This window comes from Poecilia reticulata, chromosome 1 (genome assembly GCF_904066995.2).
Source record: "Poecilia reticulata chromosome 1, P_reticulata-male-v2, whole genome shotgun sequence".
Classification (NCBI taxonomy): Eukaryota; Metazoa; Chordata; class Actinopteri; order Cyprinodontiformes; family Poeciliidae; genus Poecilia; species Poecilia reticulata.
This window is the reverse complement of record NC_088830.1, coordinates 4,219,532-4,244,996: the sequence shown is the minus strand read 5'-3', so window position 1 is coordinate 4,244,996 and position 25,465 is coordinate 4,219,532. Positions and strand designations below refer to the sequence as shown.

Here is a 25,465-nt window from a genome sequence, read left to right as displayed (position 1 = left end):
AACCCACTGTGCCAAAGGAACCAGAAGCTGCTTTAATGACCATGGTGGTCCTGTTGGTCAGCCCACATGGACCAGAACCCCACAGAGAGTCTGCGGAAAAGAGCAGGAGGAAGATGACAAACACAGGAACCAACAATGCAGAGCAGCTGAACACTTCAGCAAATGAAATAGGAAACAAACTGTCCAGGACCTAACTTCCAACTGACATTTCTTTAGTCAAAAATAATTTTTGTTATTGGTCTGATTTAAAAACTTCCTGAGGAACTGAAAATCCTAGTTTTCATGAGCTGGAAGCCACGACTAGGCCTGTCATGACAACAAATTTTGCTGGACAATTAATTGTCCCAGAAGTTATTGTGATAAATGATAATATTGTTGTTTTGAGATCATTTACAAGTAATATAATGGTAATGGCACAACAATGCAAGAACACATTCTGAAGGATCAACAAACTTGAAATTCTAACAACTAATACTTGAACTGGAAGACATTTTAAACAAAAACAGGATTAAACTAATAAAAGTGACAAGAGGCCCACTGAAGTGATTTTTGTGACTGGAAACATTTCCAGACAAATTTGTCTTTCTTGTTACCAAAGGGATACATGAAAGAATCTTCTTTACACAACTGTTGAGCAACAAGTGGGGGAGGGTTTGTGGTGTCACTCAGAACTTCACACAGCCAGAGGAAAACCACTGCAGCACTTTCTCTGGCTTCTTGTTGGCCAGATTTTTGCTGAACTTGCCGTATCTTGATCCTGAAACCGGCCCATGCTGGGGCTGCGTCATTTCCAAATAACTATAGAAATTTCTTAACTTCTCTGATAGAAAGCAGGAGCCTGTAGATCGGACAATAAAAGGAGTTTGTTGCTTTGTAATGTGTTTGTGCAGGTGTGGTGGGGTGAAGCTCAAACCATCCAAACGTCGTTTTGGTCACATAGCATCTTTAATACCACCATTATAATAATTAGGATATCAAAAGTATCGAGTATACATACATAATTTGCATTGCGGTACACAAATCTGAGCTGATTCATGTTTTCATATCTTTCATTTGTTGTTCTCAGGGTCAACTTTTATTATCTCGACATTGTGCTGATACATTAAATTGTCCAGGAGAACTCAACGCTATTTCAGGAAGGAGAACATTTAATCGGACATGTATTGTTAAGCGATATAAAAAGCTTTTTTGATATTTCCAAATGTAACTTGAATCCTATAGTCTACTACTTTCCAATACCAATATTCAAGAATCTTGATATAAGCCAAACTAGAGTCCATGTCACCAAAATCAACGTAGTTTAGGTCAGTATCTGCACCTGCTGCAGCCTTGATATTCTGTTCTGTTCTTCTGGGGGTTTTTTGCAGTTAAGTTCTTGATGCTGTAGGAACAGTCTCTTGAAGCCATGCCTGTTTTTGTAACAGTCCCAGTAAATGGATCCTCAGGAGTCTGAAGATGTGTGGAGTGTGTGTGTGACTGGTTGAGGAAAGCAAGGGTTAGAAAAAAAAAAAGAAAAAACAGAAAGAAAGGAAAAAAGAAAACCCAAATGGTGAAAACACCTCACTTCAGCTCCATCACCTGGGCCGTCTCAGTCCGTGCTGTCTGTCAGACGCTGGTGATGGAGGCCAGGCAGTTCGATGACTTCTGCAGTTTCTCAGGCTGCGTGGTGGGGGGCTCGGGGATGGCGCGAAAGCTGAAAGGCAGTCCAATGCTGCTGGTGCCAATGTGGCCTGGGCTCAGCGCCGGATTCTGCCGTCTATTGCTTTCCACGATGCTGGATGTGTTGGATGCAAGGCTTTCACGTGTTCTGCACGACAAACAGAAAGTTAGCGTGGAAATTAGAAATTAAAGTCAGTTTTTTTATAGTGTAGTGGAAAAAAAAAAATTTTCTCCCTTACAGGTTTCTTGGTTTTGGCTTTTTTTTGTTACATTTTCAGTTGTCATGACAGTTTGGTATGAGACAGATAATATGTGAAAAAATTGAGTTCCTATGCCTTTTCCCAGAGCTCCCAGTGCTGTCTAAACACAACCAATCAGAACAAGGAGGAGGGTCTTTGTGCTGTGAATCACGTATCCGTGTACCGCTGCTCATCCCTCCGTTTCCCACTCCCCTTGCTCTCTGTTACGCCACAGCTAGCACAGCCTCTCATGAATGCTGAGGCTAGGGAGCATGGCCACCAACGACGGCAGATAAATAGTTTTCTTGTAACAGTAAGTTGTTTCTTCGTCATCACATTTGACAAGTGCATTCATGAGGTTGACTGACAGCTCTAAGCCCCTCCTCCTGGCTCTGATTGGCTGTTTTTGCTCAGGAGCAGTGCATTTCTCCAGACAGCTACAGCAGCTCAAGAAGGAAGTGGAGCAGATCAATTTTTTTCCCTGATTGTTTCTCGTATTATACCGTCACTGGAGACAGCTTTAACAAATATATAAAAACATGTTTGCTTGTTTTTGTTTTTTTTTACAAAAATGTAACATAGTGCACCTTTAACTTTGTCAGGTTAGCAAAAGAATTTTCCAGCATAGAGTAATTAAATACATCCCTCAGCGGGCAACGACTGGCATCAGGCGTTTGGGATAACTGACTATGACTGTTTTGCAGAGGAATTTTGAGCCATTAGGCAGAATGGTTTTAATTCAGTCCCACTGGAGGGTTTCCTTAGCAATAGTAGCTTGTTTAGAGTCAGGCTGCAGCGTCTCAATCTGATTTTAGTCAGAACTTTAAGTAGGCCATTTGAAAGCCCCTTGGTTTTTGTGGAGACATTATGGGGTGAAATTTCTGCTGCTCTTTGGATAATTATCTTGCTGTATGCATAACATAAGCTTGAGCTCTAAGTCAAAAATGGATAGCTTGATATGCTTATTCTGAATTTTCTGCCACAGTGCAGAACTCATGTTTCCATCGTTTAAAGGAAATGGTCCAGGTTCTAAGCTGTTTGTTTTGCTACAATGTTCAACTTTTTAAATGTTGGTAGTTTTACACACATTCCAAAAAGGTAACTGAATGTTACGTCTATCTGTGACTGAGATTGAGACCTTGTTCTTTCTGGACCTTTTTTTTTTTTTTTTACCTTTTTAGCCTTAATAAACATCATGTTTGAAAACTTATTTTGTTTTTTCCTCAGAATATCTTTGTCTTATAGCAGATTTGTTTTGTTGATCTGAAACATTTAAGTATGTATATGAAAAAGGGGAACTTTTTTTTTTACAGCTTTTTTTCACAGAACACCAATACACGCCTTAAATTTCATTCCATACAGTCAAATGCAAACCTAATTATGATGTAATACAATACAATTTTGCTTTCAATTTCATATTAAGATTTGTCATGTGTCCAAGGAAGTCCAGCTGATTACATCTCTGACTTTGTAGCAATCCATCCTTCTGAGTAAGTTTATGGTGACAGTGGACAGATGAGTGGTAGACTTTTCAACATTCCCTCAAATGGATAAAAATACATAATAGCACAGAAAATAACAATAAATAATAACAATAACAATAATAATAATAATAATAATAATAATAATAATAATAATAATAATAATAATAATAATAATAATAATAATAATAATAATAAAAACCCGTTCAGATTTGTTGAGGTTAAGTGCAGTCAATACCTTAACTTCATTCTATAGGAGAATGAACCATGGAACTCTGGAGGTAAGATGAATCACAAAACTGAAGACGACATTAGACAAATTTTGATCTGAGGAGCATGATGCCACCTACAACCCTGGTATTTTCTACTGACGCTGCTGCAAGTGGAGCAGTAATTCTTTTGAATCAGTTCTACTCAGAAATGTTAGTTCTAATCGGAAAACTCTAATCGCCAAAGTCTAGTTAGTCAGTTGTGGATATGGCAATATTTATCATAACATATGCAACCGAATATTTAGTCATGTTTTTCAAAGATTTTATATTATAATGCAGAATCACAGAATGACACTTTTATGATTTTAAACAGTGACAAAGTCTGTCATGCTAATTGGACTCATTTAGCTAGCGATATTTAACAAAAGTAATCCCCCCAAAAAGTGAAAACAGTTTTCAAGCAGTCATGTTAACGTCAAATATTATGCCAACTATTTTTTAGTAAAGCGATAACACACGACTCATACTCGTGTTTCCGTGAAGCTAAGTGTAGGGTTCAACACATGTTCCACTGAGTTTTAAACTAACTGTAAAAATAATTAAGGTTTGGCCTGTACAAAGGGAGCAAAAAAAAAATCCAAATACAACAATGGAATTTCTACAACTATCCCAAAAATGTTTGGGTCCTGTCTGTTTGTCTTTTTACAAAATCAGTGTTGCCATCATCTCACTAGCCATCTGCATGACATTATGATGAAACACTGTAGGAAAGAGAAAGAAAGTCAATAAGAAAAACAAAAAGAATGCTAATGCTTTATTAGAGCCTGGGATCTTTAAAAGTGATCCAAAAGAAACATTATGGCAGAGTCTTTTCTTTACTGTCTCATTCATTCATTTTATTTTTATTTTTTTTTGGTATTTTTGGTTAGCTTTCTTAAACCTAGTTTAGTTTAAGCCTACAATCTCAGATAACCAGATAAAGAACAATAAAACTGAGCTTATTTATTTCAGTGCAGTAATTTATTTTAGATTTTAAAAAATAAAATAAAATAAAAACATTACATTTACATCCCACTCTGACTAACAGGTGATGAATCAGCAGCTGCTTCACTTATGTGCAATTAATTTTCAGAGATTCTGCAGCCTAAAAAGGACTGCTGGGCTGCCTCTGGGGGCTTTAGGGCAGTGAGGGGGTCACAGCTGCACTCACCACTCATTCAGAGAAACCATACGTCACTTCAGACTCACCAAAAGTCTCCAAGAATGCAACCAAAAAAAAAAAAGAAAAATTGCTAGATATATTATTTGTCTCTACTTTTGAAAAAGGGATCTAGAGGGGTATGAAGATTCACGTTACAGCACAGCATGGCGTACGAACGATTACAGACCAGATCCCATAAAAACACTAAAATTGCATATTTACTCACACACTAAAGAACTTGGGAATATGTGGCTTGCCCATGGGTACACCGACATGTGACCGGAAGAAGCTGTAATCAAACCTACAACCTTCAGATTCTACCCACTGTGCCACAGACGTCCATGTGCAAGATTCAGGATAGCCTTAAATAAAGCACTAAAACATGTTTAACACAGAATGAAGGTTTGGGAAATCATTTTAAAGGATCCATAAACAATGTAAAAGTTAGAATGATAGCTAGTTTAGCCAAACGAGCTTTACCTCTTCTTACCTTAAAAACTATTAACTAGTTTATGTTTGATCAGTCTAAATATTTCAGATAAAGAGATGATCAACTACAATCCACAATTCTAAAATTGCACTGAAATTGTCCAAACATCAATCAGCAATAGCATATCAACATTAGTATTAGCTTTGTAACTGCAGTGAAAGTGTCAGTTTTGTGTTGTCACATTTGGATTTTGTAAATTGGATTTTATAACTGAAATTATTTTTAATTTTGTAAGCAATATAAACTAATTCAAGTTTGAACAATCAGAAAAGTTTTGAATTGCAACCAGAACTCTGCTAATCGTTTGTAAGATAATCTTTTCCTCCTGTTATAACAAAATTATTTTTGTTGTCTGACACTGTTAAATCTTTTAAATCCGATAATGAGAATGATGGTAAATTGCCTTTCTGACCACTACCAGGTTGATGCCACACATTATTTATTATTTAAAGTTTGTGAGGAAATATTTAATTCTAATTTATCTAAACTGTGCCAAACAAAATCATGCTAACAGCAACTGAAGACTTGTCTCATGAGACAAGTCAGAAATATTGTGATGTTTTAATAATTATTATGTTGTTGTGGCACAAGATCTGATTTTACCCCTGGCAGCAATTAGACTTTGATGTCACTGAGATGATTTTTCCTGCTAATTCTTGGTCAGAGTAGGTCCAAGACTGAAACTGGCTTCTTCCAAGTTAAAGCAACACCAACCTTAAAAATGCTATTACAGATGATACACTGTTTTACGAACTTTTATACAACCACCATAATTTTCCAGATGGTTAGGTACATGTTAAATTCAATACAGAGGGGGTTAAGTTTTGGAAATCTTCCTCTACAAAATTTATATCCAGCTTTTCTTAAAGCTGCAGTATGTAACCAATATTTTAAAAAAAATGCTTTTTACATATTTGTTAAAACTGTCATATTGTGACAATTTAGTGTAAGACAGATGATCTGTGAAAAAAAATAAATCAAACTCCTCTGTTTTCTTTTATTACTATCTGCAGAAATAAACAAATTGGTCAGAAACAACCAATCAGAGCCAGGGGGTCTTCATGCTGTCAATCAACTTGCTCTCTGCTATATCACATCTTGTTCTTCACAACAGAGCCTGCCACAAATGCTTAGGCTAGTTGGCATGGCGACTGATGACAGCGGATAAACAGTTTTCCTGGAACGGTGAGTTGCTTCTCCGCCATTAGCACATTAATCAGTGTGTACATGAGCTCGATTGACAGCACTAACACCCTCCTCCTGGTTCTGATTGGTTGCTTCTGACAATGGGGGTAGTGGTTTCTGCAGATGACAATGGGCAGAGAAGATGGAGGAGATTGTCTCTATGTGTCTGTCACATATAGACACATATTTGAAAGACAGATTATCTGCCTCGTATTATACTCTCACGACATGGTGGCAGTTTTAACAAATATGTAAAACAACATATTTTAAAATAAAAGTTAAATACTGCAGCTTTAGAACATATGATTAAAAAGAGTATAGAAAAATATTTGCATTTACAGACTTAATATTCAATATACATTCAATTTTTGAAGTTTTATTGGTATTATAGCATGTGCCATTACAGTATTTTTCAGAATTAGCCAATCCCTTCTGATAATTGCTAACTATTGTTTTCTATGTTTTCACTGGTAAGGCGAACATTTAATTATCCTTGGTAATGTGCTCCAAGTTATTGAGGCCTCATTGCCATCATCATATTCTTTACCATCCTCCATAAATTCTTCAGCAGATTTAAGTTTGGAATCTGGCTGGGCCACTTCAAAACATTAACGTTAACTTTCATTCAACATGAACATCTTGATAAAATTGAAAGATTAATTACAGCTAAATCTTACACTAGTATGAATACTTCTGGGCTTAACTGAATTAATTGCTTTATTTTTGACTATCTTTAATAAAACAAAATTCTCACTGAAGCTTGTTCACTCTTTTTAAGTTTCTGATGAAATTACACTGCCTCACAAAAGTATCCCCTTACCTAACCACAAATTTCATTTTTATTTTTGGGAATGTTATGTAAAAGAACAAAACAAGAAAGTACTTTGTTATAAGGTGGGAAAAAAGATTAATATTAAAATTTTTGAAAAGTGTGGGGTAGATTTTTACTGAGCTTTCCTGAGTAAAAATAAAATATTTCTGATTCTGAGGGAACCAGATTTTTTTTCTTCTTCTTCTCTTTTGACTTTTCCCTCAACCTAGAGGTTGGAGTCCTTGTCAAACGGTGTTTTTGACTAAAGTCCCTGAGGGATGGAATCCCAGTTAAACGACATTTAACTGAAGTCCTAAAAGGGGTGCGGGTTTTAATGTTTTTGTCTTTTTTTTTTTCTCTCTTTCTCACTGTTTATTCAATGTCACATGCTGTTTTTATTTTAATTATGTAAAGCACTTTGAAATGCCTTGCTGCTGAAATGTGCTATACAAATAAAATTTGATTGATTGATTGATTGATTGATTGATTCAGGGGTTGCTACACCGAATCGTCAGTCTCCATTTAGTCCTATCCTCTACATCCTCTACCTTTACAGTATCCAACCAGATCCCCAAATTTCCAGTTTGGTCTACCTCCTGGCCTCCTGCTCGGTGGCTCCAGCCAGGATCCTTCTACCAATATAATAATTTTCTCTCCTGAACATTTCCAAATCATCTCAGTATGGTCTCTCTAACTTTATCTCCAAAACATCTAACATGAGATGTCCATTTGATGTCCTCAATCCTAAAAAATATTAATCCTCGTCACTCCCAAACAAAATCTCAACATCTTGACCTCAGTCAACTCCAGTTCTACCTGCAGTCTTTTCCTTATCAGTTCTGTCTCTGAACCACACATCGCTGGCCCAGCGACTGTCTAGTACACCTTTCTTTTCATTCTTTACAAGACCCTTTTATCAAATATCACACCTGACTCCACTCATCCCAACTTGCTTGCGCGCCCTTCTTCACCTCTTTTCCATACTCTCCGTTGCTCTGGACTGTTGATCCTAAGTACTTAAAGTCCTCTACTTTCTTTACTTCTACTCAATGTAACATCACCTTTTCACTGTGCCATTCTCATTTACACGTGTATTCAATCTTGCTGTGACTAGTCTCCATTCCCCTCTCTTCCAGTACATGCCTCCACCTCTAGGTTTTCCTCTACTTACATGCTGCTCTCACTGCCTATCACAATGTCATCTGCAAACATCATAGTCCACGGAGACTCCTGTCAGTCTGTCCCTACCTAAAAACCACTCTTTCCCTCGGAATCAGAAATACTTTATCAATCCCCACTGGGAAATTCTCAACATTACAGCCAGGCACTAATTAAAAGTTAGGAAAATTAAGACAGTAAAGAAAAAAAATAGATTTAAAAACAATATATAAAAGCATATTGAGTTGCAGAGGTCACCCACATTTTAGGAAGGAAGAAACTTCCAGTTGATCATTTCCCAACTGGCTGTTGTGCCAATCCAGAAAATAAGTTTAATAAAGTATTTGTATGGATTTATAAATCATCCTATTTGCTTAAATAAATAACAACTGAACTTGTATTGCTTCTTCAAAGGCGTTATCTTTTTAAGCACAGAGGATTGCCATGTACTAATAGCTGATTGATCTTTACATACTTGTATGTGGGTCTGACATTTCAAAATACTTGTGATCTGGCCACAAACACATGAATTTGAGACTTGAGGACACATTCCCTTATGATAAGTTTTGAATGATGCAGTTTACTTTGGCTCTTACCTAGGAGAGTTAAAGCCACTGTCCACTGTGACACTGCTGCTGTCCATGCTGTCCAAGCGGGCAGAGTGGGCCGACTTCTGGCTGCTGCTGTTCTCCGTCTCCTTGGGGCTGAGCAGGGTCAGATTGGTCTCCAGTTTCCGCTGCAAATCGTGCTCCTTCTCCCGTTCAAGGAGCCACTGCATGGTTCCTTCTCCGCCACCACCACTGCTGCCTCCAACATTTCCGCCTCCTTCCCCATGGTCTTTGCTGTCCTCTGCTGTGGCCAACTCTTTGTGCGAGTCCTCCTCTGCCTCTTCCTCCTCCTCATCATCTGATACGTTATAATAGTCAAAGGAGGCAGAAGGGACTGTTGGCTCTAAGCTGCTCTGTAAAACTGCAGGTGACGCTGAGGAAGTGGCTGAATTGGAAGGCTGCTGGGGCTCAGGATTGTCTAGGGCCTCTGTTGATTTGGCATGTGAGGCTTTCCGCAATGTGCCAGACTTGGTGTAGCTGCTGTCCACATAGCCAGTGGACAAGGCATTATGTGGAGGTTTGAACAAAGTGTCCTTGCTGAAGATCTCTTTCCTCTTTATCACCAAACTGCCTCCTCCCCCTCCAGGATCTACATTGTGTTGGTGTGGTGTCAAGCGGGCATTTTGTGCTGGTTCTGGCGTCTGGCTTGGCGTCAGTCGCGCTGAACCGCTCTGTCCCTTTGCTGCCGACATGTCCTCTTTGTACTCCATTGTATGAGGAGAGGTAAGGTGAGGAGTTTGCCGGTCAGCTGGAGAGCCCTTTCGGAGTCCCCCTGATGAGGTTAATGTGTCATATTCTGATTTTGCCTGAGGCGAAGGGGCAGTAAGGATTGTTTCATTTGATGTATTGCACTGGAAGTACTCATCCGTAGAGGGCTTAGGAGAAAGTCCCATTAGCTCATTGTACGTCGGCAAACTGTCTCTGCTTTTGTTCCTTTCCATTGTACTCCGGATCCTTGACTCATCCAGACTCCCTTTCCCCAAATCAGGCACATTAAAGTCGGAGTGGAACTTAGCAGCAGAGAACATGATCCTTGAGTAGTGGGAGGACTTCTGTGTGGCTCGAAGAGTGCCATCATCAGTGTAGTAATGACTACGCTCCTCCAGACTGGGTTCAAAGTCTTCTGGGGCTCCCAGTGATGGGCCCTTGAGAGAGTTGTCCATTGACCGAGATCGTTCCTTTGCTTGATCTGACCTCTCGTGTCGAGACTTCCTGTCCTGATTGTGGCTGTGACTTCTTTGCACTCTGGACTGACACGTTCCACGTGAAGGCTCAGGAAAGGGCATCTCAGTCCGTCTCTTGGCCAGTTCCCCAGACACGTCCCACTCAGGTGTAACTGGGCAGTACGATTCAGTAATATTGGGGTTACTGTGAACCAGGTACGTTGCACCTCCACTTCGCCTGCGTTCCAGAGTGTACATAGCTTCCCGAGGCGAGCGAACCAACGAGTGGCTAAAGAAACGATAATCCCTTTCCATGAACACAAGATCCCAGTTTGAACCATCAGATGGGTCTCCCCTGGATGTCCGTGGTTTGCTGTGAGAACGAGACTTACCATGTGGTGCCCTCCGGTGGCCCCTGCCCCTCCGGCTGCGTGCACTGTGCTGGGCAGAAGACCCTGCCTTGTTCTTCTGTGTACGCTCTTCCTCCAGCCTCTTCATTACAGCAGTGTGCCTCGCAACATTCTCCACTGTTAAATCAGGGTTAATCCTCCGAATTATCTCCATCTCCACCTCCCGTGGAATGGGTGTTGTTGGTACATCCTCGTCACGTAGGGGCCATTCCTCAGGGGGGAACTGGGCTGAGAAGGTAGCCAGCTGTCGCATTTTATCCTTCTTGAAACTTAGTCTAAAAAGTTTGAGACCAAACCTTTTGGTTTGCTTCTCACCACTTCCACCACTACTTGCCTCTTTCTTTTTGGTCAGAGTGTCAGCTTTATAAGGGAAAGAAGTAATGCCTTTGCTCTTATCAACTTGATCTTGAGAAGGCGGAGACTGTATAGGAGGAGAAGTGGGAGCCGGAGGATGGGGGTATGATGGCGGCTCTCCTCGGTGTTCCCTGGTCGACGTGCTTGGAAGGGTCTCCCCACCATTTTGATCCTTGGGTGGCTTGCTTTGATAGGAATCTCCCTTGTGCTCCTTTGGTGACTTACTTTGGAGTGCAGAGCCATGCAGTCTTGACTGGTCGTCACGATAGGGATTGTATGAGTCATTGTGGTTCTTGCGAGAAGGCCTATCTCTCATGCAGCCTGGTGTGGATGGTGTGACATTCCCAGACTGAGGTGAGGTACAGTTCTGTGGCTGTTGCTGCTGACGCTCTGGCAGCCGATCCTCCAGGTGATACCACTTGTTGTTTGTTCTGATAAGGGAAGGAGTGATAAAGTACGTCTGGGGAGTGACGATGAAGTAGCCCTCTGGAGTTGGATATATCTTCCTCTCTCGCACCAGCATGTTCAGAGTGTGTCGCAGGACCTCTGGGCTGGGTGTAGGCACACCTGCAAGAAGCACATATTAGACTCAGTAAAGTAAAATGAAAATATTAGTGGAAAGAATAGTAGACAAATCCATTAATGTCAAGGGGCATCTTGTATTAAACATGTTTTCAATAAACTCACATTTCTGTATTAAAAGGCTTTTTTATAGGTCTGATGAAATATTCTGATCTGAAATGTGTTCTCATTAAGAAAAAAAATATATAGATAATTTACTTATTGAATGCCTAAAGGCATCAGTCTGTGTGGAATTAAGCTATATAATCTGTTTCACAGAGCTGGATAAATGAACTTTAAAAATAATATTCTAATTTAATAAATATGGCTATATATTCTCCTGTTTTTTTAAGAAATAACAGACTTCTCAATCTTTTACAGGTTATCTAGTTTTAACTCAGCCAGCAGAAACATAAAAATCTTGAACATTTAATTCCTTGCATTAATTATTTACAGTTGGCAGATCTTGACAGATGCTTACATTCACTGTATAAACATTACTCTTTTGAGTCAATGTTTGACACACTCACAGAGAAAGAAGCCAGTGGTCCTAAAGCCACATTAAAAGCCAGCTTAAAGATTGCGCGTAGGGACAAATCCCTTCATTTTTGGAGACATGTCCTGTGGTGGTCGAAACCTCCACAGCAAAGTTTTGTCATAAGCTTAAGGAAGGTCACAAGAAGGTACTACTAATTGTACCACTGTGCAGTCATGTATGAAAATATCTGGTTTCAAATTTGGACAGATTAATAAAATCTCTCTAGATCAATAAAATAAATACAGTTCTTTAGGGAATTATTGGAATTTTTTGAAAATTACGGCTGAGGCACTTACTGAAAAAAGACAGTGAGAGGCCTTTTGTCTGAAACACTTGGTCCAAAAGTTATCAACACAGCAAACTGAGATAACTTTTTTCAATAGGACCCGTAAGAACTTTAAAAGGGTCAAAAATTATGTATTTTTCAGCCACATGGTGCAATTTTATAGCACAATCAAGTAACTATTTTACCTTCAGTCGTTATAAAAATGCTAAACATAGCAAGTAGACTTAAGAGAAATCTGACTTTGTAATTTAATGTCTTGACATTGGACCTTTGTCTCTTTAGAAACTCTTACTTTCTGAACGTCTGCCTTCAGGAAGTCATCATAATATGGCTCCTCCATAAACTCTTTAACAACATTTTAAAAAGATTTCTCAAACACGAAAGAATCAAAGCAAAATTCCAGGCATTTTTTGATGAGGGAATAACATTATAACATTATGTAAAGCTCTAAAAAGTCAATTTTACATAATACTGTCCCTTTAAGTTTACTAGACATGAACGCCCCCTCTGCCCCCCACTCACACAAACAATATTAGTACTATGTGCACCAGACTGATACTAGACCGACAGAAATTAGGCAGCTTTACAATTTTTCATTTACCATTCAACCGTTCTTAGACTAATACATTTTTCTTGAAACATAAACATTCTATATTGTAGAAATGTCTCTGTTGGTATAGGCTATGTTCATTCTGTTGATATAACCATCACTGTCTGCTGAAGGACATTAACCTTATATGTCTATTTTTATTCATTTTTGTTTTCTTGTGAAAATCATCTATGATTAATTTCCCTTCAGATCACTCAATGGATTCATTTAAATGCATTGAAAAAAAGTCAAAAACAGGTCATGAATTTTAGCAAACTATCTGTAACTGTATTTCACTAATCTTGAAGTATTATGTATTTTTATTCTTTCACTGGCTTTCATTCTCGAGATGAGGATTTACATTTTAAAACACTTATGAAACATTCTTACTACTAAAAAAACAAAGATACCAGGATGTGAAAAAACGCATTTACCCCATCACAGATTTTTTCTTATTTTTACAACTCTTAATTATTTTAGATCATCAAAGAAAACTTAATATCAGACACCTGAGTCAACACACACACACACTTACACACACAAATTGGGATGTGTTTTTCATTTATTAAGTTATTATTATCTGTGGATGAACTTTGGGCCAAACTTATTTGCAGAATAGCTTAAATTGAGACATATTGGAGGCTTTTCAAGGTTGTAAAACCTGTTTACCGCCATGCAACGGCATCTCAATCGGATTCAAGTCCAGCACTTTGATTATGCCACCACATACTGTCATTATGGTTAGGCTTGTTGGTGTGCTTTCAATCATTGTCTCACTGCAAAACCAAAGTCTGTTGAGCTTCTGATCACACACACAAAAAAAGGAGGAATATTTTCCTGGAAGAGAGCAGAATCCATGGTTCCAATCATTGCAGCGAGTTGTCCAGGTCCTGAAGCAGACCATCACACAACCACAACCATGTTTGATTGTATGATGCTCTCTTTATGAAGTGCTTTGTGAAGGGGTGCGCAATATGATGATATCAAATATATATATTTTTCTAGGCAATATTTTTTCTTGGTGTGGAAAAACATATTTCTAGATATATTTGAATGTTCAGAGTCAACGTTTAGTCAGCGTACTGAACATCCATTTCCGAACATTCAACTTTCAGGGGACATTTACTGATCTGAACATTCGCTTGCTAACTGGGTACAGAGGAACCTACAGCTGCTCCTGAAGCGGCTACTGGAATAGTTGTTAATACTACATTAGTAAATATTTAGCAGGATGTTTGAGTCTTCAGAAGGCCTTGTTTGTCAGTTTAACTTGTTATTAGCTAATTAGATTTATTGGACTGATTGCATTGGAGAATCTGCCTATACCATGCAAGATCAGTTCAGTATATTATAAGCCTGGTGGGCTTCCAGGCCTTACTCGCTTTCCCACCAGTGTCCTTTTGTTTATTTTAAATAGGTTTTTTTTTAATATACACCAATAACAATGATGTATAAAGCATTAAGCTAGGTTTATAGCTGACACATCGAATTGGACGCAAGGACGTGATCACCTGCCCATTGGCCTCACATGCTATCGTTTCAAAATTATGATGTCTGCCCATGCACCTCTGAATTTTTGCAATTTTAAAAAATTTTAACACAACAATACGAAGGCCTGCTGGTGGACTGCCTAACGCCTCTACCACTGGGCTAGTGGGTTTTCTGGGGAAGTCCTGACAGCCGAATAATAACAAGAGATTAATGGAGATTCCTCACCATAATATCAGTACCTCTCCTTGTGTTACAGAAATAGATTATCCACAACAGAAAGTTAGTAGATCTTTAAACAAACACTGCTGTTGTTTTTTGTCTTCTGATCTGACCCAGCATTTTTCTTTCTCTGCTGTGTGTTTGCTGTTCTATATTTGTTTTATCTTTGTCGGATACTAAAATTTGTTTGATGGTCTGAATCATAAAAGTGTAGCAAGAAAGCAAACAGAAGAAATCTGTAAAGGGAAAATATTTTTTTCACTTCACTGTACATTTCTAATAGATGAATCTAATAGATTCAGATTCATTTTCCCCCCTATGTACAGGGTTTTTGCATGGATTTGTACCTGGAAAACTGGCAGTGAGGTGCTCCATCAGTGCCTCCTGGTTGACAGGCTTGTGGGCAGAGTTCATAGCAGAGATGGCCAAGCACAAGATCTCCCCCAGTGGTATGAATTGTGACTGACTGATAGGTGACATACTGATCGGAGACACATCACCTGCAGAAGGAGGAGGAGGAGGCACAGGCACAACAGTTAGATCATGAATGAACAGTGGGCGCAGCGTGTGAAGCTATGATGTAATGGTCAAACAGCGGCAGTGTGCACGCTGCCAGGAACGGCTCCTCCCCTCGTCTCTGTGCTTCCTTAGCCTCTTTTTGCTGCTGCCGCTGCCTTTTCTGGGTTAGCAAAGTGAGGCATCTGCTGCAGCAGAGTGAAAAATCTTTTGCAAACCGCTCGTCTGTTTCAGAGAACCGACTAAAGCATCCTCAAAGACGGACCTGCTCAAAATTCTGCTCCGTGCTAACCCACGCAGAAATTCTCAGGTCCGCCATAAGCTGGCTTTGCTGTCAGCCGTAGCGAATGATGAGATCATCCCGTACCGCACAGAAAGCCCGGGCTTCAAGCTCTACCCGAGAGCCGACATCTGTCTGGCTGGAAGGTTGTAAAGCAACACGCTGAATGCAACTCCTGCAGCATCTGTGCTGTAGTGACCCTGTCCCCTGACCTACATCTGAGAATCACACGAGACGATGAGGAATCTAATGTCCAAAGCTCAAGTTTGACATAAAAATCCCTCCCGTCTTCACATTGAAACAACAGAATCGGCATCACCCATCTGAGTTGTGTTTCTTTAACTTTAGCTCTGCCTCTTCAGCAACACTCAGCCTTTAACGGTCAGTTAAGCAACACGATGACGTTATCTCTGTTTAGTATCTCAAGCCCTTTAAGCCTCATGTGGCTGTGAATTTGCACACGAATGTGTTTTAGCTGTGTTAAACCGGGACACATATACGGCCTAATACGATGAAAAGGAATAAAAGTGTTTGTTTTGCAAAGTGAGAATGGTCCTTTATAGTCTGAGATGAGCAAACACGCAATAAGAGTAAAGGACAAGATTTCTCCCAAAGGTAAACATCCTACAACCATTTATACAAACGGTACACGCTGTACCTACTTTACCTGTTATCTACATTTCAAAACATAGCTCAGATAAAGTGCGATTATAAAAATACATCAAGGAAAACACACACAGATTTGACCCCACTGAGATGCCAGCTTCCACTGGCATAGAAAGGAGAAGGTTTCCCAACAGTTCTTACATCTCCCATCATCCCCAATGGGTTGGAGCTGATTCAAAACTGATTCCACATCACTTTTCCTAAACTCTTAGCTGCCTTATTGTAGAGAAGGTGGAGCTTCTGGCAGAAGAGGGGGTAGGGGGTGGGGGGAGTGTCAGACTCACCTGGCGCACGATAACTTGGCGGGGATGGAGAGAAATGCGGAGGAGGAGGAGGAAGATGCTGCTTCTGCACACGGATGTCCTTCTCGCTACGAGAGAGATTGTGATCCAGCGGGCGTTCGGGAAGCTCCGAGCTGGGCCAGGCCCGCCGCAGATTGCCGCTGCGGTTCTTCTTCATCGTGACCCCTCTTTTTTTCCCCCGTTTTTTTCCTAACCCGGCGGCCTTCACTCCCCAGGGACCTCTGGGATAAGGAAGCGTGGGGCAAAAAGGGGTGGCAAGGGGTGGTGGGAACTGGTGAAATGGGGGGCAGAAAGGAGAAAGAGGGCGGGGGATGGGGGTAGAGGGGAAAGGAAAGGAGGGGAGGTGGGGAAGGGGGAGGTCGACCAACCTCAGGCTCAGTGCCTCCCCCGCATCAGTGAGAACGTCCCGCTAGAGCGATCACACACCAGACATGGCAGGAACCAGTGTGCGCCTTTACACACATTCACGCATCTCATTTACGTCCACGAGCAAGCTACGAACGAGCGCGTCGGCGCTGTGGGCTGTTGTCATCGGCTGATCCGGGGCGACGGCGGCGGAGGAGCAGGTGATTGCGCGAGGCATCACCCTTTCATCGACATCAGTCCCAGCCACCATTTGTAGCATCCCCATTTGCATGCGTAGGGAGGCACATTACGTAGCCACTCTGATGTGGGAGGAGGGAGCGGGAGAGATGTTGGAAGGGTGGGGGGGTGGAGGGAGCAGGGGTAGAGATGAGGGAAATGGGGCATTGGAAGCAAAGAGGACGGTGAGAAAAGAATTTCAGCTGAGCTTTTTTTTTTTTTTTGGAGGGTGGAGGGGGGAAAGGGGGAAGCTGCGCGTTCCCTTTTCAGAAAGTAGCAGGGAAAAAGAGGGGTGGTGGTGGGGGGGGGGGAGAGAGAGATCCGGAGGAGATTGATGGTATGGTCACAGAAGCAAAAGCTTTAAGAGGCCCAGTCTTTGACAATAGCTCAATTCACCACAGGAGTGCTCGGCCGATCCCCCCTCCCATAAAACAAAAGAGCTGGCTTTAAAAAAAAAAAAAGAAAAAGAAAAAAGCCCGAAATAAAAAGCTCCATTCAGGCCCCGACGGGCATTAAAACCTCCGTAGTAAGCCCAGCGCCGGAGACACCATGTTCACCTCCATCTTTATCCCATCAGCCACAAGACCCCATCGTCCTTTCGACAACAGCACACAAGCGAGAGGGGTGGGGAGAGGAAAAAAATGGTGAGCATCGAAATGAAATAAATAAATTAAGTCAGGAATAGATATCCACAGTTTCCCCCCCACGATCCGACGTTAGAAGCTCCCCGATCCGATCGCCGTAGCATCCATTCATTAACGGGGGAGGGGGCGGAGGGCTGAGGGGGGGTGTGGGGGATGCAAACTCCAGTCAACGGCAAAAATCTCTTTCAACGCTAATGCTGCAGCTGCTCCCAGCACCTCCAGGAAGGGTGTGTGAGTATGTGTGTGCGCGCGTGTGTGTGCATGTGTGTGTGTGACAGGGAGAGAGCGAGAAAGAGAGAGAGAGAGTACGTATGTGCGCATCCGCCTGCTGCGCGTGATTCTGCGTGAGCATGCATGCGTCTGTGTCTGGGTGATTGAGGCTGAGGGGATGGGAGGAGAGGATGCAAGGGAGAGAGAACGAGGACATGCGTTAGAGGCAGAGAGGAGAGTAAATATGAACACACACACACACAACAAAAAAATAAATAAAACAAAATATAAAAAAATATCCACTCTTCTGGTAAAAGTCCAGGGGAAAAAAAAGAGGAACACGTCTCTTTGGCTAAATTTCCATTTCCATTGTCTCCCTCCACCGTCTTTGAATCATATGTCCTCTTTAGGGATGAGGGGCCCCTCTCTCTGCCTTTCCTGGCTCTATACAACAAAACTCACAGTCAACAGGAATCATTTAGAGACAGCAGGGCTGACTTTTAACACCTAAAACAACTGAAACTTTGCTGAACTGCAAAAAGAAAAAAAAAAAAACACAAGAAGGCGACAGCAAACAAGCAAACGCACTCCATGCTGACTCACATGTGTGGAGTGTGAATGGATGGTTGGAGGGACGGAACAAGGAGCAAAGTGAGAGGGGCAGGACAGGGCAAAGTGGGGTGGTGATGGAGTGGGTGGAGGGAGGTGGAGGATGGTGTCACAACCAATCTGCTCCAGTTCACTGATACCAAAAAGAAAGAGGAGAGCAGCAGGAGGAGGAGGGAGAGGAGGAGGGAGAGCAACACAACGCCAGCCATTTTATTTCTCAGTTGTGCTGCAACAGCCTTTGTTGCTATGACAACGCAAGCCGATGAGCTCATAGCTGTTAGCTTTTGAGTGTTGTTCCCTTAAAGAGCCAGTTACCCAAAATAGAAAGTCGACTGAAGCACATAGACAAGGACCGGAAAAACTAGGATCCCTCACGTGACTGTTCCACAACGGAGAGCATATAATATAATATAATATAATATAATATAATATAATATAATATAATATAATATAATATAATATAATATAATATAATATAATATAATATAATATAATTCATAAGATTGGAATGTTATTGAAAAGTTTAAATAATTTTATTAATTCAGTTCAAAATGTGAATATAACACATTTTACAGGGATGTCTGATATATCGGCAGTAGCATCGGTATGGGTCCGATAAACAACTGGGACGATATTAACAAGCAACATTTATTTCCATCTTGTTGACTTTTGTTTGTGGAGTGGGAGACTGGGTGGGGGGATAAGTGAACGGTCAAAATGCGGGGAAAATATATATATATATAATATGTATATATAGTATAGTATTGGTTATTGGCAATGACAGCAATATTCATATTGGATATCAATATTTGTATCAGTGCATCCCTATTATTTGTCAATGTCCTCATGCTGGCAGCAGCTCTGCTATGTTAGCTCTGGTTTGCTCTTTTTTTCCAGACTTTTGTTGATTTTTTTTTATCTAGGCACTGCTTGTTTGGACAAGTTGTCCTCTGGTTCTGGATGTCCTGCATCTGGGAGGACTTTTGCTCTAACCTTTTCACTTTTCGACATGATGTGTAACCGTAGCAACAAGGTATTGGTTCTTTACAATTCGGAGTGGCTAATTAGCATCTGAAAGGTTCAAATAGTGCCTGAACTTTGACCCAACTCTGACCCCAAATCCCAGAGGAGTTGAAAAGGAGATTTAATGTATGCAGGGCGGGACCAGAAAGCAGGGAGAGAAGGAGGAAGTTCAAACTGTCTCTTCCATCCATCATATTGGGCAAAGATCAAATCCCAGACTCTAAAAGTTTCTGCCCGGCTTTCTAACCAGACGGCCAGATGGAACAGCAAAAGCAAAGGAGGTGGATTAGCAGAGCTTGCCACCATTTTATAGCTGCTGGGTCACATGTTTCAAACTGACCTTCAGGGGTCAGAAAATAAAACTGTCATAAAAAGTCTCAATTCAGTACATAAAACTAAAAAGCAGAGCTTTTATTTTGTAGCTACTTTATCACCATCAATTAAACCGCAATACCTGCACAACTTAAAAATGATCATTTTCCCGAAAGGTAATGACTTAAGGTAGAATAATATAAAACTGCAGATGTCAGTAAGGCATACCACATTTTATTGTTCAGTTGCAATGACCAGCTCTCAGCAATAAGTACAGCAACTAAAGAAGATTAGGTAAAAATGAAATGCCACTACTGCAAAAAAAAAGAAAAAAAGAAAACATCAAGAGTTTGCCATATCTACAAAATCTGTAGGATATAAGAAATTTAAAATTTAGCTTTTATAGAAGTTTTATATCTTTTTCATATAGAGAGAATGCTGTACTGTTGATGTGAGACATCTAACCTGGACTGAAGCTTGTACTTGTGTATGATGATGTCGAAAATTAAACAGTGGCTAAATAAAGTTTTCCTATGGGATAATAAAGTGTTTTTAACTTTTATCTTTTCATCTTGAATAAATAATGCTGGACTCCATGTAAGAGTAACAATGTGATTTTTGTCAAGACGTTCTCACAAAAACTTTCTTAGCAGTGAGTGTGCTCCTCAGTGACTCATTTAACCAAAATCTCATTCTCAAAGCTAAAAGTAAGATCAAAGACATAGAGATTTTTACGTTGATATCAAACGTAAAACGTATGTGAAATATATAGCAACAGCTTCTGCTACGTCAAAACATTTCCTCCTATTCTCTGCGGAGGTCCTCCCTTTCCTTTCAGCGAAGAGCTGTGCTGAGCAGGGAAGTAGAGCCGGGTAGAGTTTTCCTGAACAAACACTGCACTTTTCCTGTCTAAAGAACACAAACCCCAATTCTTCAGCCTCTGCTAATCAGATTGAATAGTCAAAGAAAAAAAAAGTCCCTGTTTCTATAGCAGAAAGTCTGAGACTTTCATCTGGACTTGTTAATCCAGCAGCAGTTTAACTCTTTTTAGGGGCCTAAAGTTATTATATTACAGTATATTATCACTCTAGTAATCACTGTAAAGTCAACAGGAAATTATAGTTTTAAAGAAATGGTTTGACACAACTTACTATATTATAGCAAAATCCAATTTGCAATATTTACTAATAGGCAAAAAGTAAGGTATGTTAATGTGGATCACATTGAAATTGTGCTCAGAGCCTCAAATAAACAAAGTTAAACAGCATAAAATTCAGTGCAGTCATGATGTGAAGCAAAAGACATACAGTATAAAGACTCTGTTTTTATGCTATTAGTCTCTCAAAGGACTTCAGGTATGGAAGTGTTGGGCACATAAAAACTAAGACTAGACCGGTTTGTCAACGACTGAAGAAAACAGTAAAAAATTATAAATGATTCAAGTTATTATGATCCAGCTAAGAAGATATTTATTGAATCGAGAACAATTCAGTACTGCACGGATATTGACCAAGTAAATTGTATTTCATGTCGTCTTAGAATGCCTCACACAGAAACACAAAGCTTAGTTAAATTTCCTGCAAGCCTTTGATATTTAAAAGTACCTTTAAAAAAAAAAAAACTTAAGCAGGTAGTACACATATTTTTCAGTAAGCTCACATTTTTGTTTTTAAAATAGTTGTATTTATTGATATGATGTATTATTCTAATTTTAAATGTCATATCTTAATTGGAAAATTGTAATAATGTACAAAGTTTTTCAAACATCAATATGTGTGTGATTATAAAATTAATTTCACTTAGTGATAATGTTCCTGAAATACATAATGTTTTTCAGTAATTTATTGAATGGGTATGTATCATGATCAGTGTTTCCATTCATTAGTCATAGTTTGCTTGTCTTAATTTAAAATAAGCAGGTAAAGCTGAAGCTGCATGGGTGTCATGCTGGTTAAACTGTAGCTGATCTCTGTGCTCACATGACCTCACTATTAATGTGAAGACCGACTGAAACAAAAACAGCCCTTCCTGTGATTTTCAAAGTATGACATGACTCATGAAAATTCACTTCATACGTACAACATATGTTAAATTTGCACCAGCACAGAAGTCTTTTGGTTTTGGCATTATTAATTTTGGTGAGTCATTAGCTGTAAGACAAACATTCCACAGCTTATCAGTGTCTGCTGGTACCGACAAGGACAGGAAAGCAGCCCAGCAGCAGTCCATTCATAAGTCAGTTTGAGCAACAGTGCAGAGGTGTCAGACAGTTGCTCTGATATTATGTGTCTATCAAGGTTATCATAGTTAACTAAAATGAATCAAACAACAAAAACTGAAATTGAGAAAACATTTTTGTTAGCTGAAATACAATAAATGGTAATTAATGGGAGAAAACTATAGCTAACTGGAACTATGTCATGCGTTTATAAAACTGACTAAAATATGTTGAAATTATAGTTATAATATATGGGTGGCAAAATGGTAACAGCAAAACTTGGGAGAAAACACCAGAGTCAGTTTGTTTAAATTTTTTTTTTTTTGAAAATGGTATCTTCTGTTAAGTATTCATTACTCAATCAATGTAATTCTGATCGAAATACAATACTTTACCGCGATTTTCTGCTAAGGTTGGAAAAAAACCCACCATTTTGCAATCATGGTGTTCATATGAAATGAGAAATTACATTAAAATCACGTGTGAATAACTTTGTTCACGTGTTAAGTCATTAAATAACATGTAATGCCATCATCCTCCAGCTACTTCCTGTTGTCTTCTTCTTTGTGGTTTGCACCAGTACCAACACCCAGTTTCTACTGGATGTTGTTACTGGATGTTACAACATCCAGTTGCTACTGGACTTGTGTGATGTGAAAAAGTGTTTTCGTTGTAGTTTTGCAAAATAAACCAATTTTTATACAGTCGATAAACCACCTCATCCTACCGCCAAAGCTTTTTGTCAAAAAACAAGTTGTTTTTATTTCTTGTTTTTTTAGGGGTTTTTTTAGGGGATTTTTTTATTGACATGTTTCCATTAAGCACATTTATTTGTGCAATTATAGTCAAGGCAAACATAGTTAGTGTCTTGTTGTTGTCGCATTTACTCCCCAAACATTCTGAGTTTCACTCAAGTGGTGGAATAATTGTCAACAGAACGTCTTGTATAAATCTACAGAAAACCATCAATTTTGTGTTTTTACTCTGCCTTTCATCAGTGCACAGACCATGCAAGACGTCATCTACGCGCAACTCAAGTTGTGACCCACATGAATTGGAAGAACTCTGACATTGTCCACGCCTGTCTCTGAGAAGCTGCTGTGGTCGAACCAGCTAAAAGAGACGCCCCAACATGCCTTAGCGCGTGAGTTATAATTTTGACAGAAAAAAAATCATGGGCCTAGGTACAGAAAAGTTAAACTTGAGTATAACTGGGCCCAGTTCCTGAACTCGTCTTTGTGAATCAGCAAGAGTACAAGTCATAAAGCGGCTGCCGCCACAAGATGAGATGATGCATAAACTGCCTTTTAACTCCAACTAGCTGCGACTAGTTGGATGCAACCCAGGGGGCATCTTCACTGGAATCACAGACGAATAACTTCCTCTTAAAACTTTGGCTAGAAGTATTTTACCTCACAGCTCCTCTATGCAGGTTTTAAAATGGTTAACAGGACTTCAAAAAGAGATCTATAAAGCCTTACATTTGAATATGTGACATTTTGGTATTAAAATCAGGTTCTGTTATAGTTTGTTTTTCACTGAGACATTCTGGTTGTCATAGTCTGGGGTGACAGCAAACACCCTGGTGGTTTTTCGGTATGGGTAATGTGACTCACTCAGAGGTGGGTAGAGAACCCCAAAAATTATACTCAAATAAGAGTAGCACCACTTCAACATATTTTTACTCAAGAAAAAGTGAAAAAGAGAAATTACTCAAGCTCTGAGTGACGTCATGCTTTATTCTTTATTTTAGACCATATTCAGAATTCCTAACTGCACTTTCTGAACCATTTGAAAGACGGTTTGTTGCAGTTTCTTTTCTATGTTTGATGAAGGTCAACCTATTATTTTGTCAGCTTCAGTTCCTTTATTATTTATTTATAGATTTACTGTTATACTCCTAATTGCACTGATTGAATAAATTAGTTATTTTTACATGTTTGACCAAGCTCGTGAAGATATTGTTGTATAAAAGTTATCAAATGTTTTCAGTACATTCATGTCTGCATTTAAAAAAAGAAAATTTTAAGTCAACCCAGCACTGTTTTTCTGTATTGAATAGGTATCGACCGATACTAAACCTCAGATGTTAGTATCGGTACCGGTCGTGAAAAAAGTGTATCGGTGCATCCCTAAAAGATGACAAAAGGCTAAAGGTTTCAAGGAGTTACATCTGTTTACATGGTGTCCTGATAACTGATAGACTCTGAAGCTTGTTACCCACCTATGCATCTGATATGAAAGCCTTGCGGTGGCTGCAGGGTCCTCCTGGTCCAGGCATTCCTGAGCTGCTGAAGATGCGCCTCCTGGCTCTGGAGGAGCAGCACGCGCTCGTCTATCCAGCCCAGGAAGAAGACCTCCGACAGAGCCTCGGTCAGCGCCTTGTTCCAGAAGTGCTGCATGTTGACGGCTTTAAAGCTGGCAAAGACCTCGTAGCCGGTGTGATGCTCTACCTTTTCCCACACCTCCACTGCATCTGGCGGCGGTGGTGATGATGATGGTGAACCCTTCTCATCTTCCCCGCAAACCCGCGAAAGCACGAGAGCCAGAGAGAGCGGAGTTATGTGGGAAAACTTTTCCATCCCTGCTTCGTTTTCCGACAGAAAACTGACATTTCTGAGCGGGAACCTCGTTACTAAGTTCTCAAACCTCTCATGCGGCCTTGTTTTTCATTTTTAAAGGTAATTTGTAGAAGAAAGCCGCCCCTAAGTCAGGTCAGGTGCTCCATGTAAGCGGCCGTCAGATAGGCTGCTCAAAGACTGTAACTGTCAAAGAGCATTACGAACTATTTTCAGCCACAAAAGAGGCGAGGACTTTGTGCTGCGTTCAAAAACTCCTCGTAAACTACTACGCTTACATTTTAAACGTGTTTGCACCTCTGTTGCTACTGTTCTTAATCCAAATGAGAACAGCGAGTTAAACCCCGAACAGGTAACGCACCATTGGACCAAAGAGACATTTCTTTTTAATCAATAAGAGAGAAAAGTCCGAAAGACATGAGGCAATCCAACTTCTTGATAGCGTTTTTCTCATAAATAAATAAAAAAAAAAAAAGAAATAATACGGTGATAAAAGATATAAGTGAAACAGTAAAGTGATGCAAAAAACTAAACTTTTACAAAAGATGATCATTAAATACCGAATTCAACTTGGAAGATTTTATTAGAGATACATAAAAGTGGTTAATTTTGAGGTGGAGGGTAATTGTAGGTTTTTTAAAATTCCAAATAATTTCTGAAAAGTGTGGCTTGCATTTATACCTCTTACTGCTTAAATTATTTCTGCAAGTCTCTTTTCAAGGCTTTATTGGCTCTAGGGGCCTTTATGTGAGAGTGGCCAGACAGGAAAGTGAAAGACATGCGACTGTGAAACATGATGGTGGAAGCATAGGAATTTTAAAAGCGTATAGTTTTCTTTCCTGTTTAGTCATACGTATTTATGTTGCTCT

General features: G+C 39.9%; 1 protein-coding gene across 2 annotated transcripts; it reads right to left on the bottom strand.

The window, feature by feature from the left end:
* Positions 1-926: 926 nt before the first annotated feature.
* Positions 927-24,799, bottom strand: stox2a (storkhead box 2a). Of its 2 annotated transcripts, none has more exons than XM_008403230.3 (4): positions 24,242-24,799; positions 15,003-15,155; positions 9,033-11,538; positions 927-1,807 (listed from the first exon to the last, which is right to left on the bottom strand). In XM_008403230.3, the coding sequence occupies exons 1-4, from the start codon at positions 24,597-24,599 to the stop codon at positions 1,606-1,608; spliced, it is 3,219 nt and encodes a 1,072-aa protein (XP_008401452.1). In that variant the 5' UTR covers positions 24,600-24,799; the 3' UTR covers positions 927-1,605. The 2 variants fall into 2 exon arrangements, with proteins under 2 accessions (XP_008401452.1, XP_008401510.1); XM_008403288.3 differs by lacking the exon at positions 24,242-24,799 and adding an exon at positions 16,402-18,845.
* Between the last annotated feature and the right edge of the window lie 666 nt (positions 24,800-25,465).

What these genes read in the sequence shown, in the direction of transcription:
- stox2a (XM_008403230.3), bottom strand. Translation starts at nt 24,599, where the DNA reads ATGGAAAAGTTTTCCCACATAACTCCGCTCTCTCTGGCTCTCGTGCTT. An exon ending in CCTCACTGCCAGTTTTCCAG is followed by an intron (nt 11,539 to 15,002) that starts GTACAAATCCAT and finishes TGCTTCTTGCAG; the next exon opens with GTGTGCCTACACCCAGCCCA. An exon ending in AGTGGCTTTAACTCTCCTAG is followed by an intron (nt 1,808 to 9,032) that starts GTAAGAGCCAAA and finishes TTTGTCGTGCAG; the next exon opens with AACACGTGAAAGCCTTGCAT.